At 46.2% G+C, this 21135-nt stretch overlaps 1 protein-coding gene across 34 annotated transcripts in view; it reads left to right on the top strand.

The window, feature by feature from the left end:
- KALRN (kalirin RhoGEF kinase) overlaps nucleotides 1–21135 on the top strand; it is a 694928-nt gene that overhangs the window by 530205 nt on the left and 143588 nt on the right. For all 34 annotated transcript variants that reach the window (XR_012431622.1, XR_012431621.1, XR_012431625.1 and 31 more), the window contains one exon: nucleotides 4690–4936. Coding sequence is in view for 27 of the 34 variants with exons in the window: in XM_015446332.4 (XP_015301818.2) it covers nucleotides 4690–4936 (247 nt within the window). In the remaining 7 variants the exon portion in view is untranslated. The remainder of the gene's footprint in view (nucleotides 1–4689; nucleotides 4937–21135) is intronic.

Below are 21135 nucleotides of genomic sequence, written 5' to 3'. Positions count from 1 at the left end.
GAAGATGACTTTAAGAAAAAAAAAAAGATTCATTTACATAATAATGTATGTGCATGTATACAGTTGATACAGTCTGTTACCAAACAACATGCCATCAAAATTGATGTTTAAAATTTCTTCTGTACTCCTTTCCTCCCAAATTTAAATAATAATTCACTAATACCTCCAGAACTTTGTTTTTTGAGATGGAGTCTCACAGTGACACCCAGGCTGGAGTGCAGTGGCATGATCTCGGCTCACTGCAACCTCTACTTCCAGGTTTGCATGGTTCTCCTGCCTCGGCCTCCCAAGTAGCTGGGACTACAGGCATGCCCCACCGCACCCGGCTAATTTTTTGTAATTTTAGTAGAGACAGGCTTTCACCATGTTGGCCAGGTTGGTCTGGAACTCCTGACCTCAAGTGATCCACCCCACTTGGCCTCCCAAAATGCTGGGATTACAAGCTCAAGCCACTGCACCTGGCCCAGAACTTATTTTTTAGACAATCACTTAGCTCTCTCTGCTTAAGGCACTATCCTAGGTGCTTTAATATTATCTCATTTAATCTTCACAACAAGCTATGAAGTAGGTACTGTCATTATCCCCATTTGACAGATGAAGAAATTGAGACAAAGAGGTGAAGTAAATTGCTCCTGGTCACACAGCTGGTGAGAAGCTGTAGAGCCCATGCCCTAAATGAGGCTCTGCTACCTTGGAGAATGGAGCAGAGACACAGAGGTGCACAAATGGAAGCTCTGAAATGACAACAGAATTCTTCAGGGGTCCTGTCCTCACTCTCTGGATGCCATTGGGAAACCATCAGGGAATAATAACTGTGTCTTTTCCATAATGTGGGGAAGCTCACAGGGACAATCTAGCTCACACAGTGTATACAAGAAGGAGGTTCAGTTAATCTCCAAATATTAATCATGTAAAAATAGACATAAATGAAAGTGATCATTTCTGGTGAATGCGAGAACTTTGAAAATGCAGATGGAGTTACAAAGAGTGGTTACGAAATGTCCCCTGTGTATGTAGCAGTTCATGCTGGAAAGAAGCCAACACAGCTATCACTGCAGAGCCGAAGGAAAGTGAGGACGGGAAGAGCTCCTTCTGCCCCTCTGGGAAGCATTGCGGAGGGCAGGGAGGCCACGTCCACCCAGGGATTGGTCAGCAGGGGCACAGGCCCCACTGGAAATGGCGAGGACCCAGAAAGGAGAGAGACTGGGAAAGTAAGGACAGGGAGTTGGATGGTGACTCAGCAGCAGGCACTTGGGTGGGAAGCCAGGCAGACAATTAGCATCAAGAAGGCTTAGCAGGCCTTAGGCGGCGTTCTAGGGAACTAGGCAGAGAAAATATCTGAGCGCTCCCGGGAAGGGGGCCAAGACTCAGGCATGAAAGGCCAGATAGGGACTTGCTGCTGGAGTGGGAGGATACAGTGAGGGGAATAAGATGAGAGAAGATTCCAGAAGCAGGGGTACAAGATCAGAGAAGAATCAAAAACCTAACCTGAATGCATGCTGAGATTCTGTGCTGCCTACTCAGCTCCCAGCATCTTCTGAGCAGGAATAACGTTGGTCTTAGAATCTCACCCTACAGCTTCCCTGGAGGAGAGGATGAGAAGGGACTGTTGCAGGAGCAGCTCTGCCTGACCCCTCAAACCATTTCCCCAGCACCCTCCCTTGTTGGCCGTTCTTTGGAATTCACTTCTTGCCAGGGTAGGGACCTGGTGTAGTAAATCTTTTTGATCAAGCCATTGAGGTGAAGTGAACCAGGATATTCATCCTGTATTTGAACCATAATGGCTTTTGGGCTGCATGTAAAGCTTGAGCCCGGTTATCTATAACATGTGAGCATGGAAGAAATTGCCCATTGATCTTGTTTCCGCTTCTTCCTTTGTCTGGACTAGGCAGCCTACAGAAGACAAATACCGCCATCTAGTGGCGTATCCAGGCTTCTCGCCAGGAACTGTGTCTTTAATTGCAGAGACACAAGCTTGGCTTTTTACCCTCTTCTGTCCAGCCCATGGGTCTGATTGTAACCCGCCCCAGGGGGCAGTGGGTCTTGTATCTGGGTGCCATGCTGGGCCGTTTGCAACTAGAGTTTCAGGCCCCTTCTGCTCTAACAGTCTGCAAAAGGACTACACTCATCCCTGGACTCAACCATGTTGCCCTAAAAGGGCTGCAAGTTGCATCCCCTGCTATGTGTGAGCTTGGCCTCAAGAAGCAACCCTGAGCCTCTGGCATTGTCACAGAGGAGCAGCTCCACTGAGATGCAGAAGCTCAGTGATAAAGAATCTCTCAATTAGAAAGAATGTCAGTCATCTAGGCCGGCATTCTACATAGTCCATTAGTGAGTTGGAATCAAATTAGTGGGATGTCAACAGCAATTGAGAAAAACATAGAATGTCAGAGTTGAGCTTGTGTTTCAGTGATATATCTATTCACATGTAGTGTTCCCTGGTCAAAATATGAAATGTATTACAGAGCACTTTGGGATCTGAATCCCAGCACTTTGGGAGACTGAAGCAGGAGGATCAATTGAGCCCAGGAGTTCAAGACAAACATCGTGAGACCATGTCTCTACAAAAAAATTTAAAAATTAGCTGGGTGAGGTGGTGCACACCTATGGTCCCAGCCACTCAGCAGGCTGAGGTGGGAGGATCACTTGAGCCAGAGAGGTAGAGGCTGCAGTGAGCCAAGATTGCACCACTGCATTCCAGCCTGGGGTTCAGAACGAGACCCGGTCTGTGGGCAGTGGAAGGCATTCCCAGGCCCTGACCCAGGCCTACTGAATCATGATGTGTGATTGAGGGGTGGAGCAAGAGAAGGAACTGCTAGGGAATCTTCATTTTATAAGCTCTCTACATGATTTTTGTGTACACTCAGTGCCGAACCACCGATGTTGACATTTCTGAGCTTGAATTTCCTGATGTATGAGATGGAGATGATAGTACTACCTGGTTATTGTGAGGACCAAGTGGATAATTAATGTAAAGGTGTTTTGCTAACTGTAAAAGTACTCTAGAGATTTGAGGGGTCTCCATCCCACAAAATCCTTCTCTATATGATGTTTTTAAGGAGGATAGCACCAGGAGAGTGGGGGAGTGAAGACTGTGCATTTAATGGGACCAGGAGAGTTAAATGGAAAAATATTCCCTTCTGTCTCCTTCCACCTTCTACCTTCTGTCCTGCAGATTTCCTGATCTGATCCCAATGGCAGTCCTGTGGGAATGTGGTTAGCACAGACCCCCTGCCCTGTGACTGGTGGTGACGCATATTGCCAACATCAGTCTGATGCATTATTTTAACCTTTTCAAGCCCCCTCTGAAATCGAAGTCCCTTTACTGGAAATTTCTTACAGTCCTGAATGCTGAGCTTTTGGTCCTGGTGGGACTGTTAATTCTCTACTCACTGTGACGTTCACTGTGTATGCCGTTGGGCAGAAGCTTCCCAGAATGTGTGTGAAATGGCTACACAACATGTTTGGACAAGTGCATTCATATGGCCACTGATGCAGAAAATTTGGGCCCTGAAGGCTTACATCAGAGATGCACAGACTGAAGTCGCTTCCCTGGAGGTGGTGCAGGGACTTTGCCTCCAAACTGCTTTTGGGGTGAACTTTAGAGGATAACAGGCTAGCAAGCTGGGCCTCATCCTCCTCATTCCTTCCCTTCCCTACCTGTCACTCTGCCCTTCAGTGCAGCTGTTCTTCCAAGAGGGAGACTGTACTTAGTTCTATGAGACAAACTAATAACCAAATGGATTCTCATGGAAATATGAAGCCAGAGGAAAGGGGGGAAGTGGGGCCAAATCCCCAAGGCGAAAAAGTGAGAACTCCCAGCATTCAGCAGTAGGGGTTGTTCCTGTCAGCCCCTTTTATTGGTTCTGCAACAGGATCAGTGAAGTAGGAAAAAGGCGGTGTGGAGCGAAGCCGGCATGGAGCGTGAGGGCTGGGGGTATGTTCCTAAGGAAGAAGTGGCCCGTCTCCCTTCTCATGCTTCCTCCCAGTCCCTAGTGCCTGAGCCTTGGAGGCTATTCCCCTCCCAGACAGACATTGCTTTACTTCTGCCTTTGAATTGAAGCCTCATTCTTTTTGTAGTCCTCGTAGCCTCAATTTTAGGCTGATGGCTCCAGTAAGAGGTGGGGATGGGAGGTGTTGCAGGGGTTAGAAGGAAGGAAGGTTGTCTCTTCCATTATCCCCTATCATCTAGTGAGAATCTAGTGGGAGGGGTGAGTTAGAATAGATGCCCATACAATAGGAGTCTGAGGGTCGTAGTCAGGGCAGGGACAGAGCACAGGGTAAAACCCTTGGAAGGAGTAAAGGGGCATACAGGGAAGGGGTTTAATGGCACAATTAGCTGAAGCTTGGCAAAGGAATAATGAGCTCTAACGAAGCAAGAGGAATTAGAATCAAAGCCCTGGTTCTGGGCAGGCTTCAGACTGTGGCTACAGCTAGAAAGCCTGAGTGATTGAATATAGCACTGTGCTAATTACATTTTTTTCTTGTTTTCTTTCCTGTTCTCAACTCTCCTTTTCATCTTCTGCCGTCTCTCCGCCCTAAACACCATTTTTCCCCTTTTTCCCCCTTCTCTTCCTCCTTACCTCTGGTCTCACACATTCTTTGTCCCCTCTCACCAACCCTCTCATATTTCTCCCCCTTCCTCCTCCTGCCCTCCTGTTCTACTCCCTCCACCACCACCCACCAAAGCTCTCTGGCGGATGTGAGCTGACAGTAGTCCTCCAGGACTTCAGTGCGGGCCACAGCAGCGAGCTGACCATCCAGGTGGGGCAGACGGTGGAGCTGCTGGAGCGGCCCAGCGAGCGGCCTGGTTGGTGTCTGGTCCGCACCACAGAACGGAGCCCGCCCCTGGAGGGCCTGGTCCCCAGCAGCGCCCTGTGCATCTCACACTCCCGAAGCAGCGTGGAGATGGACTGCTTCTTCCCCTTGGTGAAAGGTAGGAGAACAGAGTGGGTGGGAGGCACAGACCAAGGAGGCCATGAGCGCTGGCCTGACTAGCTGAAGACCACCATGGAAGCGACCTGTCTCGTGCACCCATTTTGACCCTGTGGGGTTTCTTTGGGACCTGATTGTGAAGTGAATGGGTTGGGAACTTGGAGAGGAAGAGCTACCAAGTAACTGTGTGTGACTTTGGGAAGGTCATTTAGCCTTCGTGAGTCAGTTTCATCTTAGAAATGAAGGTTGAATTAAGTAACGTCTAAGGTCTCTTCCGGTTTTCTCATCGTATCACACTACATTCGGAAAAGTCCTCTTCTACCTTTGGCCAAATATGGCTTAGACTCATCCTTTCTCCACTGACCCACTCCCCTCCACAGCAACTTCTGGCTCTCTGACCCCTCACCAAGTACTCTCATGCTGACCTGGAGACACCAGGCACACCCAGGGAGGAGCCACAGCTGAGTCAGATCTGATCCTGCCCTCAGCCCGGCCAGGGTTTGAGGTCCATGACTCCTTCATGTGCCTTCAACAGATAAAGTATTCTAGCCTTGGCTTTTATTGTATGTAAGCTCTGTGTTCCCTTCACATGCCTGTTTACTCACTTTTTCTCATGCCAGGGAGACTAAACTCCTCATGACAGTGGTTCTTTAGGGTTGGTCTCTGGATTAGTAATATCAGCATGCCCTGGGAACCTGTTAGAAATGCAGGTGCCAGCCTGGGCAACATAGTGAGACCCTGTCTCTACAAAAATTTAAAAATGCAAGGTGGCACATGCCTCTAGTCCCAGCAACTTGGGAGGCTGAGGCAGGAGAATCACTTGAACCCGAGAGGCTGAGGTTGCAGTGAGGTTCCAGTGAGCCAAGATTGTGTACTGCACTCCAGCCTGGGCAACAGAGTGAGACTGTCTCAAAAAAAAAAAAAAAAAAAAAAAAATTAAAACAATTAGCTGGGCAAGGTGGTGTGCACTTGTAGTCCCAACTACTCGGGGCACGGTGAGGCAGGAGGATCAGTTGAGCCCAGGAGTTTGAGGCTGCAGTGAGCTATGATTGCACTGCTGCACTCCAACCTGGCTGACAGCAAGACCCCACCTCTAAAAATAAAAAATCAAAGTTAAAAGAAAAATCCAGGTACAGTGGCTCACACCTGTAATCCCAACCCTTTGGGAGGCTGGCTTGAGGCCAGGAGTTTGAGACCAGCCTGGGCAACATAGTGAGACCCCCATCTCTACAAAAATAAAAAAATTTAGCCAGGCATGGTGGCGCACGCCTGTAGTCCCAGCTACTCAGTTGGGGGCTGGGGTAGGAGGATCACTTGAGCCTGGGAGGACAAGACTGCAGTAAACCATGCTTGCACCACTGCACTCCAGCCTGGGTGACAGAGCAAGGTCCTGCCTCAAAAAAGTTTTTTTTTCATTTGATTTTAAAAAAGAAAGAAACACAAATGATCAGAACCCCCACTCCTCCAGAACTGGTAGGTCCCAACAGTCTGTGTTTTAACAAGCCCTCCAGGTGGCTCTGATGCACATTTGAGTTTGAGATCCACTGACTTGTGAAGTCCAAGTGGCAGAGGCCTTGCAGCCAAGCATTTTACACTGGGGAAGCCAAAGACAGGCTGTAGTTCTGGGCTTATTTTTGTAACTGGCCAGATCATCAGCAGCAGAGATGCCTTCTATGCAGACGTGTGCTAGATATTTCTAGGAGAGGAAGATGGGGATGAGGGTCAGCATGGAGACCTGCTGCAGGCTTCCTGATAATTGCCGTGAACTGAGAACATGTTTAAAACGCTCTGGTGTCTGGAGTGCCATCTGGTCTACCTCCAAAGCCTGACTTCCTTTCCTCCACTAGATGGCAGCAGCAGGCTGCATTGTTTGTGCTGCATCCAGCCTGCCAGGTTTTTCCCACCAGGAGAAAAATGTCAGCTAAAATCGCCGCCCTCATTCTCCTCGCGCTCTCCACTCCCAATTTAGTCATTGCCTGCTTTCCCCTCTGTCCTCTGAGGACTAAGGAGGGACTATGTCAGGAAGTTGTTTGGGAATTTGAAATTGCAGGCACAAGAGGAAAATCAAGAAAACTGAGGAATCTGGTTCCACTTGAGGTCTAACCAAGAGAACAGGGTACACAGAAGGTAGATTATTGTGAGGGTAAAATGAGGTAACGGAGACAAAACACATCAGTGCCTGGCATTCAATGAACCTTAGTTGTCATGATAAGTTTTTGCTATTATATTATTTGCCATAGATTATCCAGCAAAATAACTACACACTCCCACAAGTCCAGCTGAGAGACCCATCTGCAGAGGAAACCAAGCACAGCAATTCATTTGTGGCAAAAGGCTAACGTTCCTTGGATCCCCAAGTGTGGGTCGTTTTCATCAGGAGGGACTCAGCTTCAAGGGAAGATGAGACTTCCTGACCTAGACCTGGCCTCCTAGCCCGAGGCTGGGTGAAATGTGCACTCCCTCCCTGCTGGGGCTGCCACATGTGCAACTTGGCAGGAGCAAAGCCAAGGTGGAAAATCAGAGAGCAGTGTCAGAGTCAATCTGTGATCCCGAGGCGGGAGGTGGAAGCATTCAGGGTAAGAACTGCACAGGACTGGGGGTTCTCTCTACTATAGGACAGATTAGTGGAGATTTAACTAAAAATAGGAGCTGCAGACCAGGAATGGAAAATAGAGGCAAGAGACAAAACTGGGAGGGAGGCTGTCATAGAACTTTCCAGTTAACTCTGCCAACCAGCATAGCTTCTTAAAGGTACCAGCAGTGCCTATCACCGATTTCCCTAGCTCTTTTCATTTCCAGGTTGGTTCCTGTTTCCCCTAGGTTAGGCCAGTTATGCTGAGCCTTCAAATGGCAACTTGTGAGGTCTTACTATCTTCTCACCCATGTGAGCTCTGAATACAGAGGTCCTCAACTCCCGGTAGTCAAGGACCTAAGTCGGCCAGGCGCGGTGGCTCACTCCTATAATCCCAGCACTTTGGGAGGCTGAAGCAGGTGGATTGCTCAGGCTCTGGAGTTTGAGACCAGCCTGGGCAACATGGTGAAACCCTGTCTCTACAAAAAATTTTAAAATTAGCCAGGTGGGTGGTGTGCACCTATATAGTCCCAGCTACTCGGGAGGCTGAGGTGGGAGGATCACTCGATCCCAGGAGGCTGAGGCTGCAGTGAACCATGATCACACCACTGTGCTGCAGCCTGGGTGACAGAGTAAAACCCTGTCTCAAAAAAAAAAAAAAAAAAGGGGACCTAACTCTGCATTCTCCATGGAGCATTCCTTATGCCCTTAACTAGACCTCATTTGAAAGTACGTGCAGTCATGCACATGGCCCAGCCTCAAAACCCTTTCCCTCTCTCTCTGGGGTCTGCCCAGAATGTTGGCCTTAGCTAAGACCCAATAAGCTGTTCCTTCTCTTATTCCAGCTGGCTGCCTGCTGGCAAACCGCCTTTTCTTCTCTCAGCAGTAATTTGTCTCCAGTGGGTGCTTTACCTTATAAGTTATGCACAACTAGATTGAGAATAAAATGTTCCTCTGGGGGTTGTGGAATAGGACAGAATGGTCTCATCTGGTGTCAGGAGGTTGGAATCAATTCCTCTTCAATTCCTATAAGAGAACTGATCCTCTTAGCATTTGCAGAGAGCACCAAGTCAGCACTCTCACAGGCTGTGTGAAACAGGGACTATGTGTGATGGCTAAGTACCTCGTGAGTGCTCAGGCCATGACCATCACCCCAGCTGTGGGGGCAAGAGAACCACAGGATGGTTCTTGATGATCCACTAGAACAGGGTTCTCAACGCTGGCTGCACATAAGAATCATCTGTGAGCTTTTCCAAATGGCAGTGCCCAGACCCCACCTAGAACAAATGGAATCAGAATCTCTGGATGGGGCCTGAGGGGTCAGTATTTTTAAGTGTTCCGTAGGTGAATCTAAGGTGCAGTCAGGGTTGAGAACCACTGCACTAGCCTGGTCTCCTCTCTTCCAGGGCAATACTCAGGCTCAGGAAAGCAAGGTGACCTCCTGGAAGCCACAGGGAGTCTGTGGCAGAGCTGGCGCAGACCAGGGCTCCCAACACCTGTTGGGCTTCTGGGTAGTGCTAGGGCTCCTCTCTGCTCTTCCCTCCTCTGCCTTCTGTGGGAGCAGTGGTTGGTTATTTCCTCCTAATATGTCTTGGTGTCATTCCTGATGGGGTTGGTGAAAACGAGTGGGGCTGTGTGACAGAATTGGGGTGGGGCTGCCTTTCCTGCTACTTTACTGCCACCCTGACATCTTAGGGCTTCTCACCGGGATTGGGCCCTCCAGCCCTAGTCCTGCCTTGCCACAGTCCCCTCTCACTTTCACAGCAGCAGGTGGTGGAGGGCAGCACCTCCCAAGAGGCAAGCCTTTGTAGCAGTGGTTTCCAACTCTGGATGCACCTTGGAAACCACCTGGAGGAGGTTTCTAAAGATACTGGTGCCTCATACCCACCCCAGAACAATTAATCCAGCTGCCAAGGACCTGGGCATCAGTGTATTTTTAAGCTCCTTCATGAAAAAAAGAAAAAAATTAGCTGGGCATAGTGGCGTGCACCTGTAGTCCCAGCTACTCAGGAGGCTGAGATGGGAGGATTGCTTGAGGCTGAGGGTTCAAGGCTATATAGTGAACTGTGTTCACACCACTGCACTCCAGCCTGGGCAAAAGAGCGAGACCCTATCTCGGGGAAAAAAAAATGAAGAACAAACTTAGTGATTCTGATGTTCCCTTAGGGTTGAGAGCCACTGCTTTGTGGACTCGGCATGCCCAGGGTGTCAAGCTTAGGAGATACTTAAAGATGTATTAGAAGGGTTAAGGGTTAATATCCAGATTATATAAAGAACTTCTGCAACTCAACAACAACAACAACAAAAAACTACATTTATAAATGGGCAAAAGACTTAAACAGAAATTTCTCCCAGGAAGATATACCAGTGATGAATAAGTACATGAAAAGATATTCAACATCACTAATTATTGCCAGAAAAATAAAAAAACAATGACTTGCCACTGCAAAGGATGGCTACTGTTTAAAATGTGCACACACAGAAAATAACAGGTGTTGATGAGGATGTGGAGAAATTGGAACCCTTGTACACTGCTGGTGGGAATGCAAAATGGTACAGCTGCCATGCAAAACAGTATGGGATTCCTCAAAAAAGTAAAAATAAGGTTATCATATCATATCATTCTAGCAATCCAACATCTGAGTATATATCCAATAGAATTGAAAGCAAGGACACAAACAGAAATTTGTACACCCATGCTCATAGCATTATTCACAATAGTCAAAAGGTGAAAGCAACCCCAGTGTCCAGCAACAGGTGAATGGAATATATACATACAATGGGATAATATTCAGCCTTAGAAAGTTAGGAAATTCTAACACATGCCACAACATGAATGAACCTTGAGGACATTAGGATAAGTGAAATAAGCCAGACACAAAAGGACAAATACTATATGATTCCATTTAAATGAAATACCTTGAGTAGTCAACTTTTTAGCTGTAGAAAGAATGATGATTGCCAGGGGCTGGAGGGAATGGGGAATTAGTGCCTATTGGGTACAGAGTTTCAGTTTTGCAAGATGAAAAATGTTCTGGAGACAGATGGTGATGATGGTTGCATGACAATATGAATGGACCTAATGCCACTGAACTGTACACTTAAAAATGGCAAGAATGGCTTTTTAAAAAGTATTGGTCCTGGGTACTTCTGCCCCAGGCTCCAAAAACCAATCTAGGTTCTTCTATACCTGGCTGTACAGGACACCTGTGTTCCTTTTCCTGTGCACTTTCTTCCCTGGCTGGGGCTGAGGGTCTGGAGAAGCTGTAAGGAAATACCTCTCCGCTTATGAAACCAAGCCCAAGGCTTCCCCCGTGAGCCTCAGAAGCAGATGCTCTAGAGGAGAGACGCAGTGGCCCATGGCACCCCTGGCTTGTTCATGAGGAGTCCTCTCCCTGGGGGCCTCCTGATGATTTCTACTGTTACCACCTACCTGGCCTCAGGAACAGCTTCCCCATGCTGTGGAAGGTGGTGGAGAACCATGGAGAAAACTTGGGCTCTGAAGGCAATTACCACCAACAGCCTGAGAATGCTGGGCAAGTTTGATACTGTCCACTTGTGTTAAGTGTGTCACCAACTCACAAAAATACTTAACACTTATTGAGCTTTACCATGGGCCAGGTTCTGGGTTGCTTTAATGCTAATAACAATAATATTTTCCTCATCCCTCAGATAAAGACACTGAGTCTTAAAGAGATTAGGTAACATGCTGAAAGTCACATAGCTGACAAGCAGTGGGCCTAAATTTGAACGCATGCCTGTCCATTTCCCAAGGTCTCACTTTACCACTGTGTTCTACACCCTCCCAAGTCTGAAAGCCTTGAGACAGGCACTTTAGTTTATTCTCCCATCTGACTTGGCTCCCTTTGTTAGCCAGTCTGGCTGAATCTAAAGAGCATCAACCCCATTATAGTTACACATACCCACCTTTCCACTCTCCCTCTCACCTCTGGCCCCAAATGCCCCACTCTCTAGGAGGAGTGGCAGCAGTCAGGGACAGATTTTGTCCTGTGGGTGCTTTGCCAACTAATAAGATTCTGATGTCCTCAGCTGGGGCAGAATGACTCCAAGGAGCACTCTGGACAGCAGGCTGAGTTTAGTCCAGCTCTGATAGCGGCCTGCCAACCCCTGGTGCTGGTCCAGCCTGTTCAACAGCTTGTCTGCAAGATGGAAGTTCCCTGCACTTTCTGCCGCCAGGAGCCAAAATGCCAAAAAGTTCAGCCTCCTCTGCCTACCAGGAGAGTCCTCCAAAGGTCTCTCTCTACCTCTTACTTTTCAGTATAATTCTGCATTAGGAGCCCTACCCTCAGGTTTTTCATTTATTGCATAATCCCTAACATGGCTTCACTATGGGAGGCTAAAAAATAATTAGAGGATGAATATTCCCTAAACATTTCCTTTCAGGTATGAAGTGATATGTTATAAATTGCAGTTTGCTGATTTACTTCATCCTACAATCCTCAATTGCAGGATGGTGCTTTGTTAACATATACCTCAATTTTTTTCATGAGGCAAAATACGATCCTTCAATCCTCTTCATTTGTATAGGATTGTACCTGTAATTGACTAGATGTGAGGTAGTCCTTTGAGATTCAGAACTCACTTCCTCATAGAAGCAAAAGTATACTTGGGAGTATGATCAATGAGGGTGAGAACAGGTTTCCATACTAGCCCACAACATTTTCCTTTATATTAGCATAGCTAAATTACAGTATGTTTGCAATGAAAAGGTGTGGTACGGTGTTTTTAAAAATTCTAATACTGTTGGGTAAGAATAGTTGAAACCCAAAAATAATGCATTTGAATAAGAAATGTTGTAATTTATTTGAGTACTGATACGTTTTGAAGAAAAGTGTGTTTAAAGATAGATGGAGAGATTCTAAAAGGAGCTCCTTGACATTTTTCAGAATTATAAAAAGTTAGAGTTGAAACGTTCTCTTTTTATAACTGGATAAAACTGGTTCTTGATTAGATTTAATTTCACTCCAGAACATTGGCTTCTTTTGGCTCCTGGGATCTTAGAATTGAGAAACAGGTGGAAGGTGTTCTAGCTCACTCTCTTTCCTAATACAAGAAACCCCTTCCACAATGTCCTTGACAAGTGATCGGCTATGCATTACTTGAGCACTTCTAGGGACTGGGAGCTTATTACTTTTAGAGAAAGCCTGTTGGATTTTAGTGTAATTCTAAGGGTTAGAATATTCCTCATATATAGCAGTGAAATCCAAATACTTTCTACCCACGTCTCCTTCTATTCTCCCCTGTCCGAGCCCCCAGTGTAAATCCACCAGTGCTAATTCTTATTCTCCCTCTCCTTCTGATCTGTATCTAGAAGTAATACAATTTGCAGATAAAATGTTAAACACCTCTTTCTGAAGCGATAAGAGCTAGCAATTTCTCCATAAATCCTTTTATTAAATGCTTAGAGCAGAACAAAATGTTTTTAATTAAATTAAATAATCCTGACTTGTTTAAAATGATTGTTTGTGTTTATGGATTAAGAGTCCTTTCCCACATCCTTGGATTTGAGAACTTCAGAGTCCATCCTTTCCCTTGAACTTTGGGTATCCCCTGGTTTCTCACTCACAGACATCTGATCTGTTATCCTCTCTGGGCATAGAGCTTATAGGCAAGTGCCTTCCACTCTGAGACTCTCTACAGGCTGGCCTTTTTTCCTAGTTATTCCCTACAGTCATTCATATTGCTATTTGTTCTAAAGTAGCATTTTTATTACCTTTTATTTATGTCTTCTGAATTACCTCTAGGATCCTTTCCACTTCTAAAAATGTGGGGTTTTTTTTTTTCTCTCTGCATCAGGTAATTACCTTTGTTAATAAAGAGGGATTAACCAAAGTATCCTGTGTTTATTTTATTTTTTATTTTGGAGACAGGGTCTCACCTTGTTGCCAAGGCTGGAGTGCATTGGCAAGTAGCTGGGACCACAGGCTCTCGCCACCATCCCTAGCTAATTTTTGTATTTTTTTGTAGAGATGAGGTTTCACCACGTTGCTCAGGCTGGTCTTGAACTCCTGAGCTCGAGCAATCTGTGTGCCTTGGCCTTCCAAAGTGCTGAGATTACAGGTGTGAACCACTGCGCCCAGCCAAAGTATCCCATTTTTGATGCATATAAGCATAGCATAAATATCTTCATTTTGAGGTCCAATGTTTTAGTTTGGGGTGCATGAAATCTCCCTTTTTGTAGTAAAAAATGGTTGAGGCTGGGTGCAATGGCTCACATCTTTAACCCCAGCACTTTGGGAGGCCAAGGCAGGTGGATCACTTGAGCTCAGGAGTTCTAGACCAGACTGGGCAACATGATGAAACCCCATCTCTACCAAAAATACAAAAAAATTAGCTGGGCATGCTGGCATGCACCTGTGGTCCCAGCTGCTGGGGGTAGGGGTGGGGGAAGGGCTGCAGTGGGAAGGGAGGCGGAGGTTGCAGTGAGCCTAGATTGTGCCACTGCACTCCGGTTTGGGTGACAAAGCAAGACCCTATCTCAAAAAAAAAAAAAAAAAAAAAAAAAACAGGTTGAATGTCAGCAATTTCAATTCCAAATGGCCCAACCTAATGTATTGTAATCTACTGTTTTTTCCTTAAAAGGGTACTGGCAAATCTTTGAAAACAAAGAGAATTTGGTTCTCAGGGAATCAGATGGGCTGGGAAGAGGACAGGGTATGGAATGAGAAGCCAGTTATTTTGAGTAGAAAGTCACTTAATCTTCCTGGGTTTAGCTTTCACATTTATGCAAAAGAAAGCAGATAAAAATGCCTATGTAACAGAGTTGCTGGGAGACTCAAGGGTGGAAATGTTAAGTAAAAGTGATTTTTAAACTGTGAAGTTGGTTTTATTATTATGTGCACAGGCTGATTGTTTAGGATAAAACAAAAGTTGTCTGTGTCTTTACCTCAGTATGCAGTAGACTATAAAAAGATGGTCTGTAATTCCAACACTTTCAGAGGTTGAGGCAGGAGAACCACTTGAGCCCAGGAGTTCCAGACCAGCCTGGGCAACAGAGTGAGACCCTGTCTTTAGGAAAATTTTTTTTAAAAGCCAGGCATGGTAGTGAGTGCCTGTAGCCCCAGCTACTTGGAGGGTTGAGGTAAGAGGATCACTTGAGCCCAGGAGGTCGAGCCTGCAGTGAGCTGTGATTCAGCCATTGCACTCCAGCCTGGGAAACAGAGCGAGACCCTGTCTCCAAAAAAATGTCTTGGGGTGGAAGACCTGAGTCTGAATCCTGGCCACTGGCTAGATGATGACCTTGGATAAGACACTTAGAATCTATTAAATAAGCCGATGTGATCACACACCTGTGGTACTAGCTGCCTGGGATGGGAGAGAGGATGGCTTGAGTTCAATGCTGCAGTGAGTTATGATTGCACAACTGTACTCCAGCCTAGGCAATGGAGCAAGACTCCATTTCTAAACATTCTAATTTTAAAAAAATCTGAGAAATTGATTAATAGCACTTAAACTCCAACAAGGTAGACTCTCCAGCCCAGTTATGCCTCATCAAAGGTGGTCAAAATGTGAAGTTCCCTGCCTGCTCTTTGTCTAAGTTCTGATACCTCTATAGGGCTAAGTACAGGGTGTTTCCAGCCTGAATCATCCCCAGGATTGTTCAAGGGGTCAGGGTTCTCTTTCTAGTTTCCATTGGTTTTCTTTTTTTCTTTTTTTTTTCCCAGACAGGGTCTCACTTTATCGCCCAGGCTGAAGTTCAGTGGCATGATCAGGGCTCACTGCAGCCTTGACCTCCCAGGTTCAAGTGATCCTTCTGCCTCAGCAACCCCCAAGTAGCTGGGACTACAAGTGCGAGCCACTGCATCTCCATAGGTTTTCAGAGGCCCCAGCATAACCTCCTGTCTGCACCGGCTCCCTTCCCTCAGTCTCTATTCCTAACCTACCCTGGGTCCTTTCCACAGTCCACCAACAGCAGGTCCATCTGGTTCTGTGATTTCCCAAGAAATAATGGCTTATTCCTCTCGTAACTTTCTTTTGACTTTAACCCAGAGGATTGAGATAATATCTGATATATTTGAGCTAAAAATTCAAGTTTTTCCTTGGCTTATACCTCTGGCACCTCTCCATGAGCTATTCTCTGTCATTAATTCTGTGGTACTTGAAGGTAACATTTGGACCACATTATGGAGATGGGCTGACCCATGTGATGGGAGTTGTGCTGACACTGTGAGTGTTGGGTGTATATGAGAGGAGTTTCGTGAAAACTGCCTCAGGCCTACTTTGTTCTGGTTGAGATGTCCTGCCTGTGGCCACATCCATCTAATACTATTTAGGACATGAAAGGGCTTAGAATCAAAGCCTCAAATAGGAACATGTCAGGCCAGGCCACATCCTTCTCTAAATACAACTCAGTGTCGTGCTGCCTCCAAGTAGAACTGAAGCAGGAAGACCCAGGTGTCCAGGGAAAGAGCTGGTCTCTCTGGGTCCCTCTGCAGAGATCCTGCATTTTTGCTTTTTGTAACCAGCCTGCTGTGACTTTCCTTATGTTAAATGCCAATTTCAACAGTATGTTTTCATGCCTGCTGGTGCCCACCATAAATCTGTGACATCTGCATGATGATGATGCCCCTTATCATCCAGAGGGAAAGTCAGGGGGAAGCTTGAATATGCCCTTTGGAGCCACATGAACCAGCTGATGGAGCTCAGAGCTAAAATGAGAGCCTCAGGATTTGATCCCAGAGAAGAAAGGCCGCCACTGACTGCTTTCTGAGAAGAAGCTGAAGATGATGGAGAGGAGGTTACCCTAGCAAACAGAATGTTCCCCCAGAGGAAAGATGGTGCAGTTTTCTTGCTTACAGCTAGCTAAGCTGAAAGCACTTTCCCCCTAGAAGAATACAGGGACCCAGGAATGACATGCACTGAGTGTGACTTGGGGAAAAGAGAAGGCAAGGCAGTGGTCTGGACGATCTTGGGATGTGCCCATCCTGTCTGCTCAGGGAAGGGCAGAGATGGGAGGACCTCAAAGGCCTTGAGGAGCAGCCCTTGCAGGCCAAAGCTCTAGGAGCTCTCAGCAACAGGATTCTGATGCTGCTGGGCAGGACAGAGCAGTCAGACCCTCCTCTCACCGCCACACCGCCTTCCCTGTGTCACTTGCTCCTTGAGAACAACTCCTCACCGAGGATCTATGTGGGGGTGAAACTGCAGCCTTAACCCAAACCCTGCAAACAAGCATGAGAAGTCTTTCCTTTTACTACTAACTGCCGTTCCGAACACCAGCCCTCTGCCCTACAGGCAGTTATTGAACAGCCTGCCCCCTTCTTTGCCCCTGTGGTAGGACTGGGTTGTCTTGTTTTCTCCCCATGTCCACTAACTCCAGCCAGAATCTTGATTCTAAGATTGTACCCACTTGCCTTACTTTCCACATGGCTCTCTAGGCCGCAGGAAGTCTGGCTCCTGGTCTTTGTACACAGGAGGGCTCTGAATAGATAATTGCCGTTGCTTGCCCCCAGCTGCAGGGAGGTGGCCCAGGCTAAGGCCCTTCTCCGCTCAGAATGTTCCAGTGTCTCCTGTCTCACTTCGAGTACAACGAACTCCTTTCTGTGACTGCAAAGAGGCTCCACAAAACCTGTTCCGGAGCCTATTCTCCGACTTCATCTCCTATGTATTCATTTCCTGTTGCTGCTGTAACAAATTACCGCGAACATGGTGGCTTCACACAACAACACAAACTTATTATCGTACAGTTCTGTGGTTTGGAAATGCAACACGAGTCCCCACGGGGTAAAATCAGTTTCAGCAATCAGGGCCACATTCCTTTTTGTAGGCTGTTAGGGAAAAGCTGTTTCTTACCTCTTTGCCTCTTCCAGCTTCCAGAGGCCACCACACTTTCTCCATCTTCAAAGCTAGCAGTGTTGCATCTTTCTGATCCTCCTTCCATAGTAGTTTCCCCTGGGCCACAGTGGGAAAGGTTCTCTGCTTTTAAGAACACCCACAATTACACTGTCCTCACCAAAATGATCCAGCATAATCCCCTACCTCAGCGTCCCTAACAGAATCACATTTGCAAAGTGTCTTTTGCCATATAAGGTAACATATTTATAGGTTCTGGAGATGAGGATGTGGACATCTTTGGGGGACGTTATTCTGACTACCAGTCACCTGACCAGCCTGCCTCACTGAGCCATTCACCAATCAAGCCACACATATGCTCACCTCAGGGCCTGACCTTTTGTTCCCTCTGCTTAGAACAAGCCAGATACCCCAGATCCTCAGATACCTGGATATCTTGCTGTCACACTTCCTTCTGCTTGAATGTCACCTGATTAGAGAGGTCTTCCCTAACTCCCATCCTCTCCCATCACACTGTATACTCCCTCCTCTGTTTTACTTTTCTTCAATGCATTTATCACTTCCTGATATATTTGTTAATATTCCTCTGCAAATCCTCCCTACAAATACAGGGATTTTGTCTATTGTGTTCCTTGCCCTATCCCCAGCATCTAAAACAGTGGCTGCCATGTAAGAAGTTCTCAGTAAATATTTATAGAAAGGAGGGACAGATCATGCATCAAGGACCTCTGCAGTGTTCTTATGTGAAGGACCAGGCTCAGCATGTAGAACGGTAGAGGAAACTGGCTTAAGCTTTAGCAGGAAGACCTGAGGATGGGAATGGGGAATCATGTTCTGATGCTAGGAGTCCTGACTGAGGAAGTCTTCTCTGGGGATGTATGGGTTAAGTACCTCTCATTTATTTGGACTGGTTGAAGGATGAGTAGGTCATTATCCACATTCCATTATTGGCAGATGTATATCCTTTCTATTATTGGAAATCCTCAATAAACTCACCTGAGTTACATCAAGACAAAATCCACTTTCCATTTGACTCATCAGAAACATCTTCACTGTACCCCATGAATCTACATGGAGCTGCTATTTGTGCCTGTAGGACGGAAGGTGGCATTGGCAGAATTAAAATGCCATCCCGCATAGTGGACACTTAGCAATTATAAGTTTACCTTTAATTGAAACTCAGAGTGATAGACTGGCACTCTTTTACTGCCCTACTTTGGGAACACTTTGACCTACTTAGAGGTAAACGTTTTTGGAAATGGATAAAACCTGGAGTGGTTTGTTTTTAGCAACTCCAGCTGCAGCCATCTTTCACTTTGATAAATAGCTCATCTGCCCCTGAGCTCAGGCCAGCTCAGGCGGCTGCTCAGTACAGATATCCAGGAACCTGTCCTTGTTGCCAGTAGCTCTTCCTTTCTGTCCTCACAGAAGAGGAATGTTGGCCATTCTGGGGAGACATCTGTGTCCTCTGTGTAATCCCACAGTCTTCATCAGTATATCCTGAACCACCCCTCTACCTTGAACCTGGTTCAGACCAGAGAGTAATCAGTAGTACTTCCTGGGGAAAAAAAAAAAGAGGGTGGCTACAGGCTGAGCTGGGGCCTCTCTTGAGGATAAGTGAGACAGCTAGAAAGAGGCAAACAGGTGTCAGGTGGGCAAGTGCAGATGAGCACATTTAAAGGCCAGTAGGTAAAGACATATGGGCCAAGCTTAGTAATGGTTCAGTCATTAGAGTCCAGGAGCTGTCACCAAGTGGATGATGGTACGCATGGGGCCAGCAGTGGTGCAGTGGTTAGACCACATTAAACAGAGATAAAAAGAAGAGATTACTATGCGTGATTCTGGCAAGCACACTTTTTCTGTACACATTACTGTTAAAATAACACGTATTACCTGGGAATAGTTACCCACATAGATATTATACACTTTTGAAAAAAAAATATTTGGGCTGGACACAGTGGCTCATGCCTGTAGTCTCAGCACTTTGGGAGGCTAAGGTAGGATGATTGCTTGAGGCCAAGAGTTCAAGACCAGCCTGGGCAATGTAGTGAGACCCCATCTCTATAAAACGAAAAAATTAGGCAGGTGTGGTGGTGCATGCCTGTAGTCCCAGCTACTTGAGAGACTGAGGTGGGACCCCATGATTTTGAGGATACAGTGAGCTATGATTATACCACTTCACTTCAGCCTGGATGACAGAGCAAGACTCTGCCTCCAAAACAAAACAAAACAAAACATATTTGGAGTTTAAAATATTTGTAGTTCAAATTAAATATAGAAGCAATGTACACATTATACCTTCTCTAATTGAAGTGTTTCTGGTTACTGATGACTATTGTCTCAATTCCTCTTTTTCATATAAAGAAGAAACACCTACCTTATGTCCAGTACTGCTCTGTTTCCATTTCTTTTTTCTGCCACAGCAAATTAAACCAACTTCTGCTAGAATTCACCCTGTTCTTCTTTGTCTTTTCTCAGGGAACAGACCTTATTTAATTTACATTTTCTTTATAAACTCCCAGATATAGGTTAGCTTGGTGACTTGCAAACAGTAAATGTTCTAAGACCAATTATTTGTTGAATAAATGATTAGTACTTAGAAAGCATCTTAGATGTTTAGGCCACAGCCACAAATGGAGGCCAGGGCTTGGTAATTTGGGAACATTGATTAGCCATCCTGGTATCAGCAGTCAGGCAGTTCATAGATCAGAAATCTACACAGGGAAGATAAGAATTAAGGAACCTGCAGTTAGCAACCAGGGAGCATGGCAGGCAGTGGAAGAATGGGTCAAGGGACTGATGGTCAGAGTCTGAGAAAGTAAAACCATTTGGGTCCAAGTGTTTCCTAAACTCTACAATGCAGGAACTCATCCACAGTGTGAGTGGCCTTGGGCCCCAAAGTCAGTGGTTCTCAGCCATGACTTCACATTGAAATCCTCTGCAGAGCCTTTTAAGACCCATAGATTGGCCGGGCATGGTGACGTTTGCCTGTAGTCCCAGGTACTTGGGAGGCTGAGGCAGGAGAATCACTTGAACCTGGAAGGCGGAGATTGCAGTGAGCCAAGATGTGCCCCTGAACTCCAGCCTGGATGACAGAGTGAGATTCCATCTTAAAAAAAAAAAAAAAAAAAAAAAAAAAAAACCTTATAGAATCCAAACCTGGGGGTGAGTGCTACAGGTGAGAATCACCCCTGTGGGGAAAGGAGGGCAAGGGAATGGTTGCAGTGGAGGTAAGGAGATCAAGGCCTGGCCTCTGCACTCACCAGGAACCATGTTCACGGCTCACTGAGCCTATGTTCCATAAAAGGTCTCAGTACTTGTCACAGTAAGAAGGATCTTACATGAATCTCTAGGCCTGAATTGGGGCGTAGTTGCTATTCCTTCTGTTTCTGTCCTGAGCGCTAAGAAATGTGGGGAAATGATTGTGATTTAGTAAAATTCTATTCCTGACCATCTGAAGAGAATAACCCTAAAGGAAAAAAAAAGATGGACATATGTCTGTTGGTGGAAGAGACAGGTGCCTGAGGTCTTGGTCCAGTGTTACTGAAGGCTGTGGTTAATGTGGAGGCAGAGGCAGTCACACTGGTGCCTGAGGTCAGGCCCGGCATTGTGGTACACCTGGCCCACTACATCTGCAGGCTGATACCAGGAATTCTTTGGGGTTCACTGTTGTTGGAAATGAGGGTGGGACATAAAGTTGTCACATAGGTAGGCAGACAGCTTTATTCATGTAAAATGGACTTAGGCTGCAGGTATCACCGAAGACAAAGTCTGCCAAAAATATAAATGAGACTCAGTCACCTAGTTGAAAAGTAAGA

This window comes from Macaca fascicularis, chromosome 2, assembly GCF_037993035.2.
Source record: "Macaca fascicularis isolate 582-1 chromosome 2, T2T-MFA8v1.1".
NCBI lineage: Eukaryota > Metazoa > Chordata > Mammalia > Primates > Cercopithecidae > Macaca > Macaca fascicularis.
The sequence above is the reverse complement of the archived record's forward strand: the minus strand, read 5'-3'. Positions and strand labels throughout refer to the sequence as shown.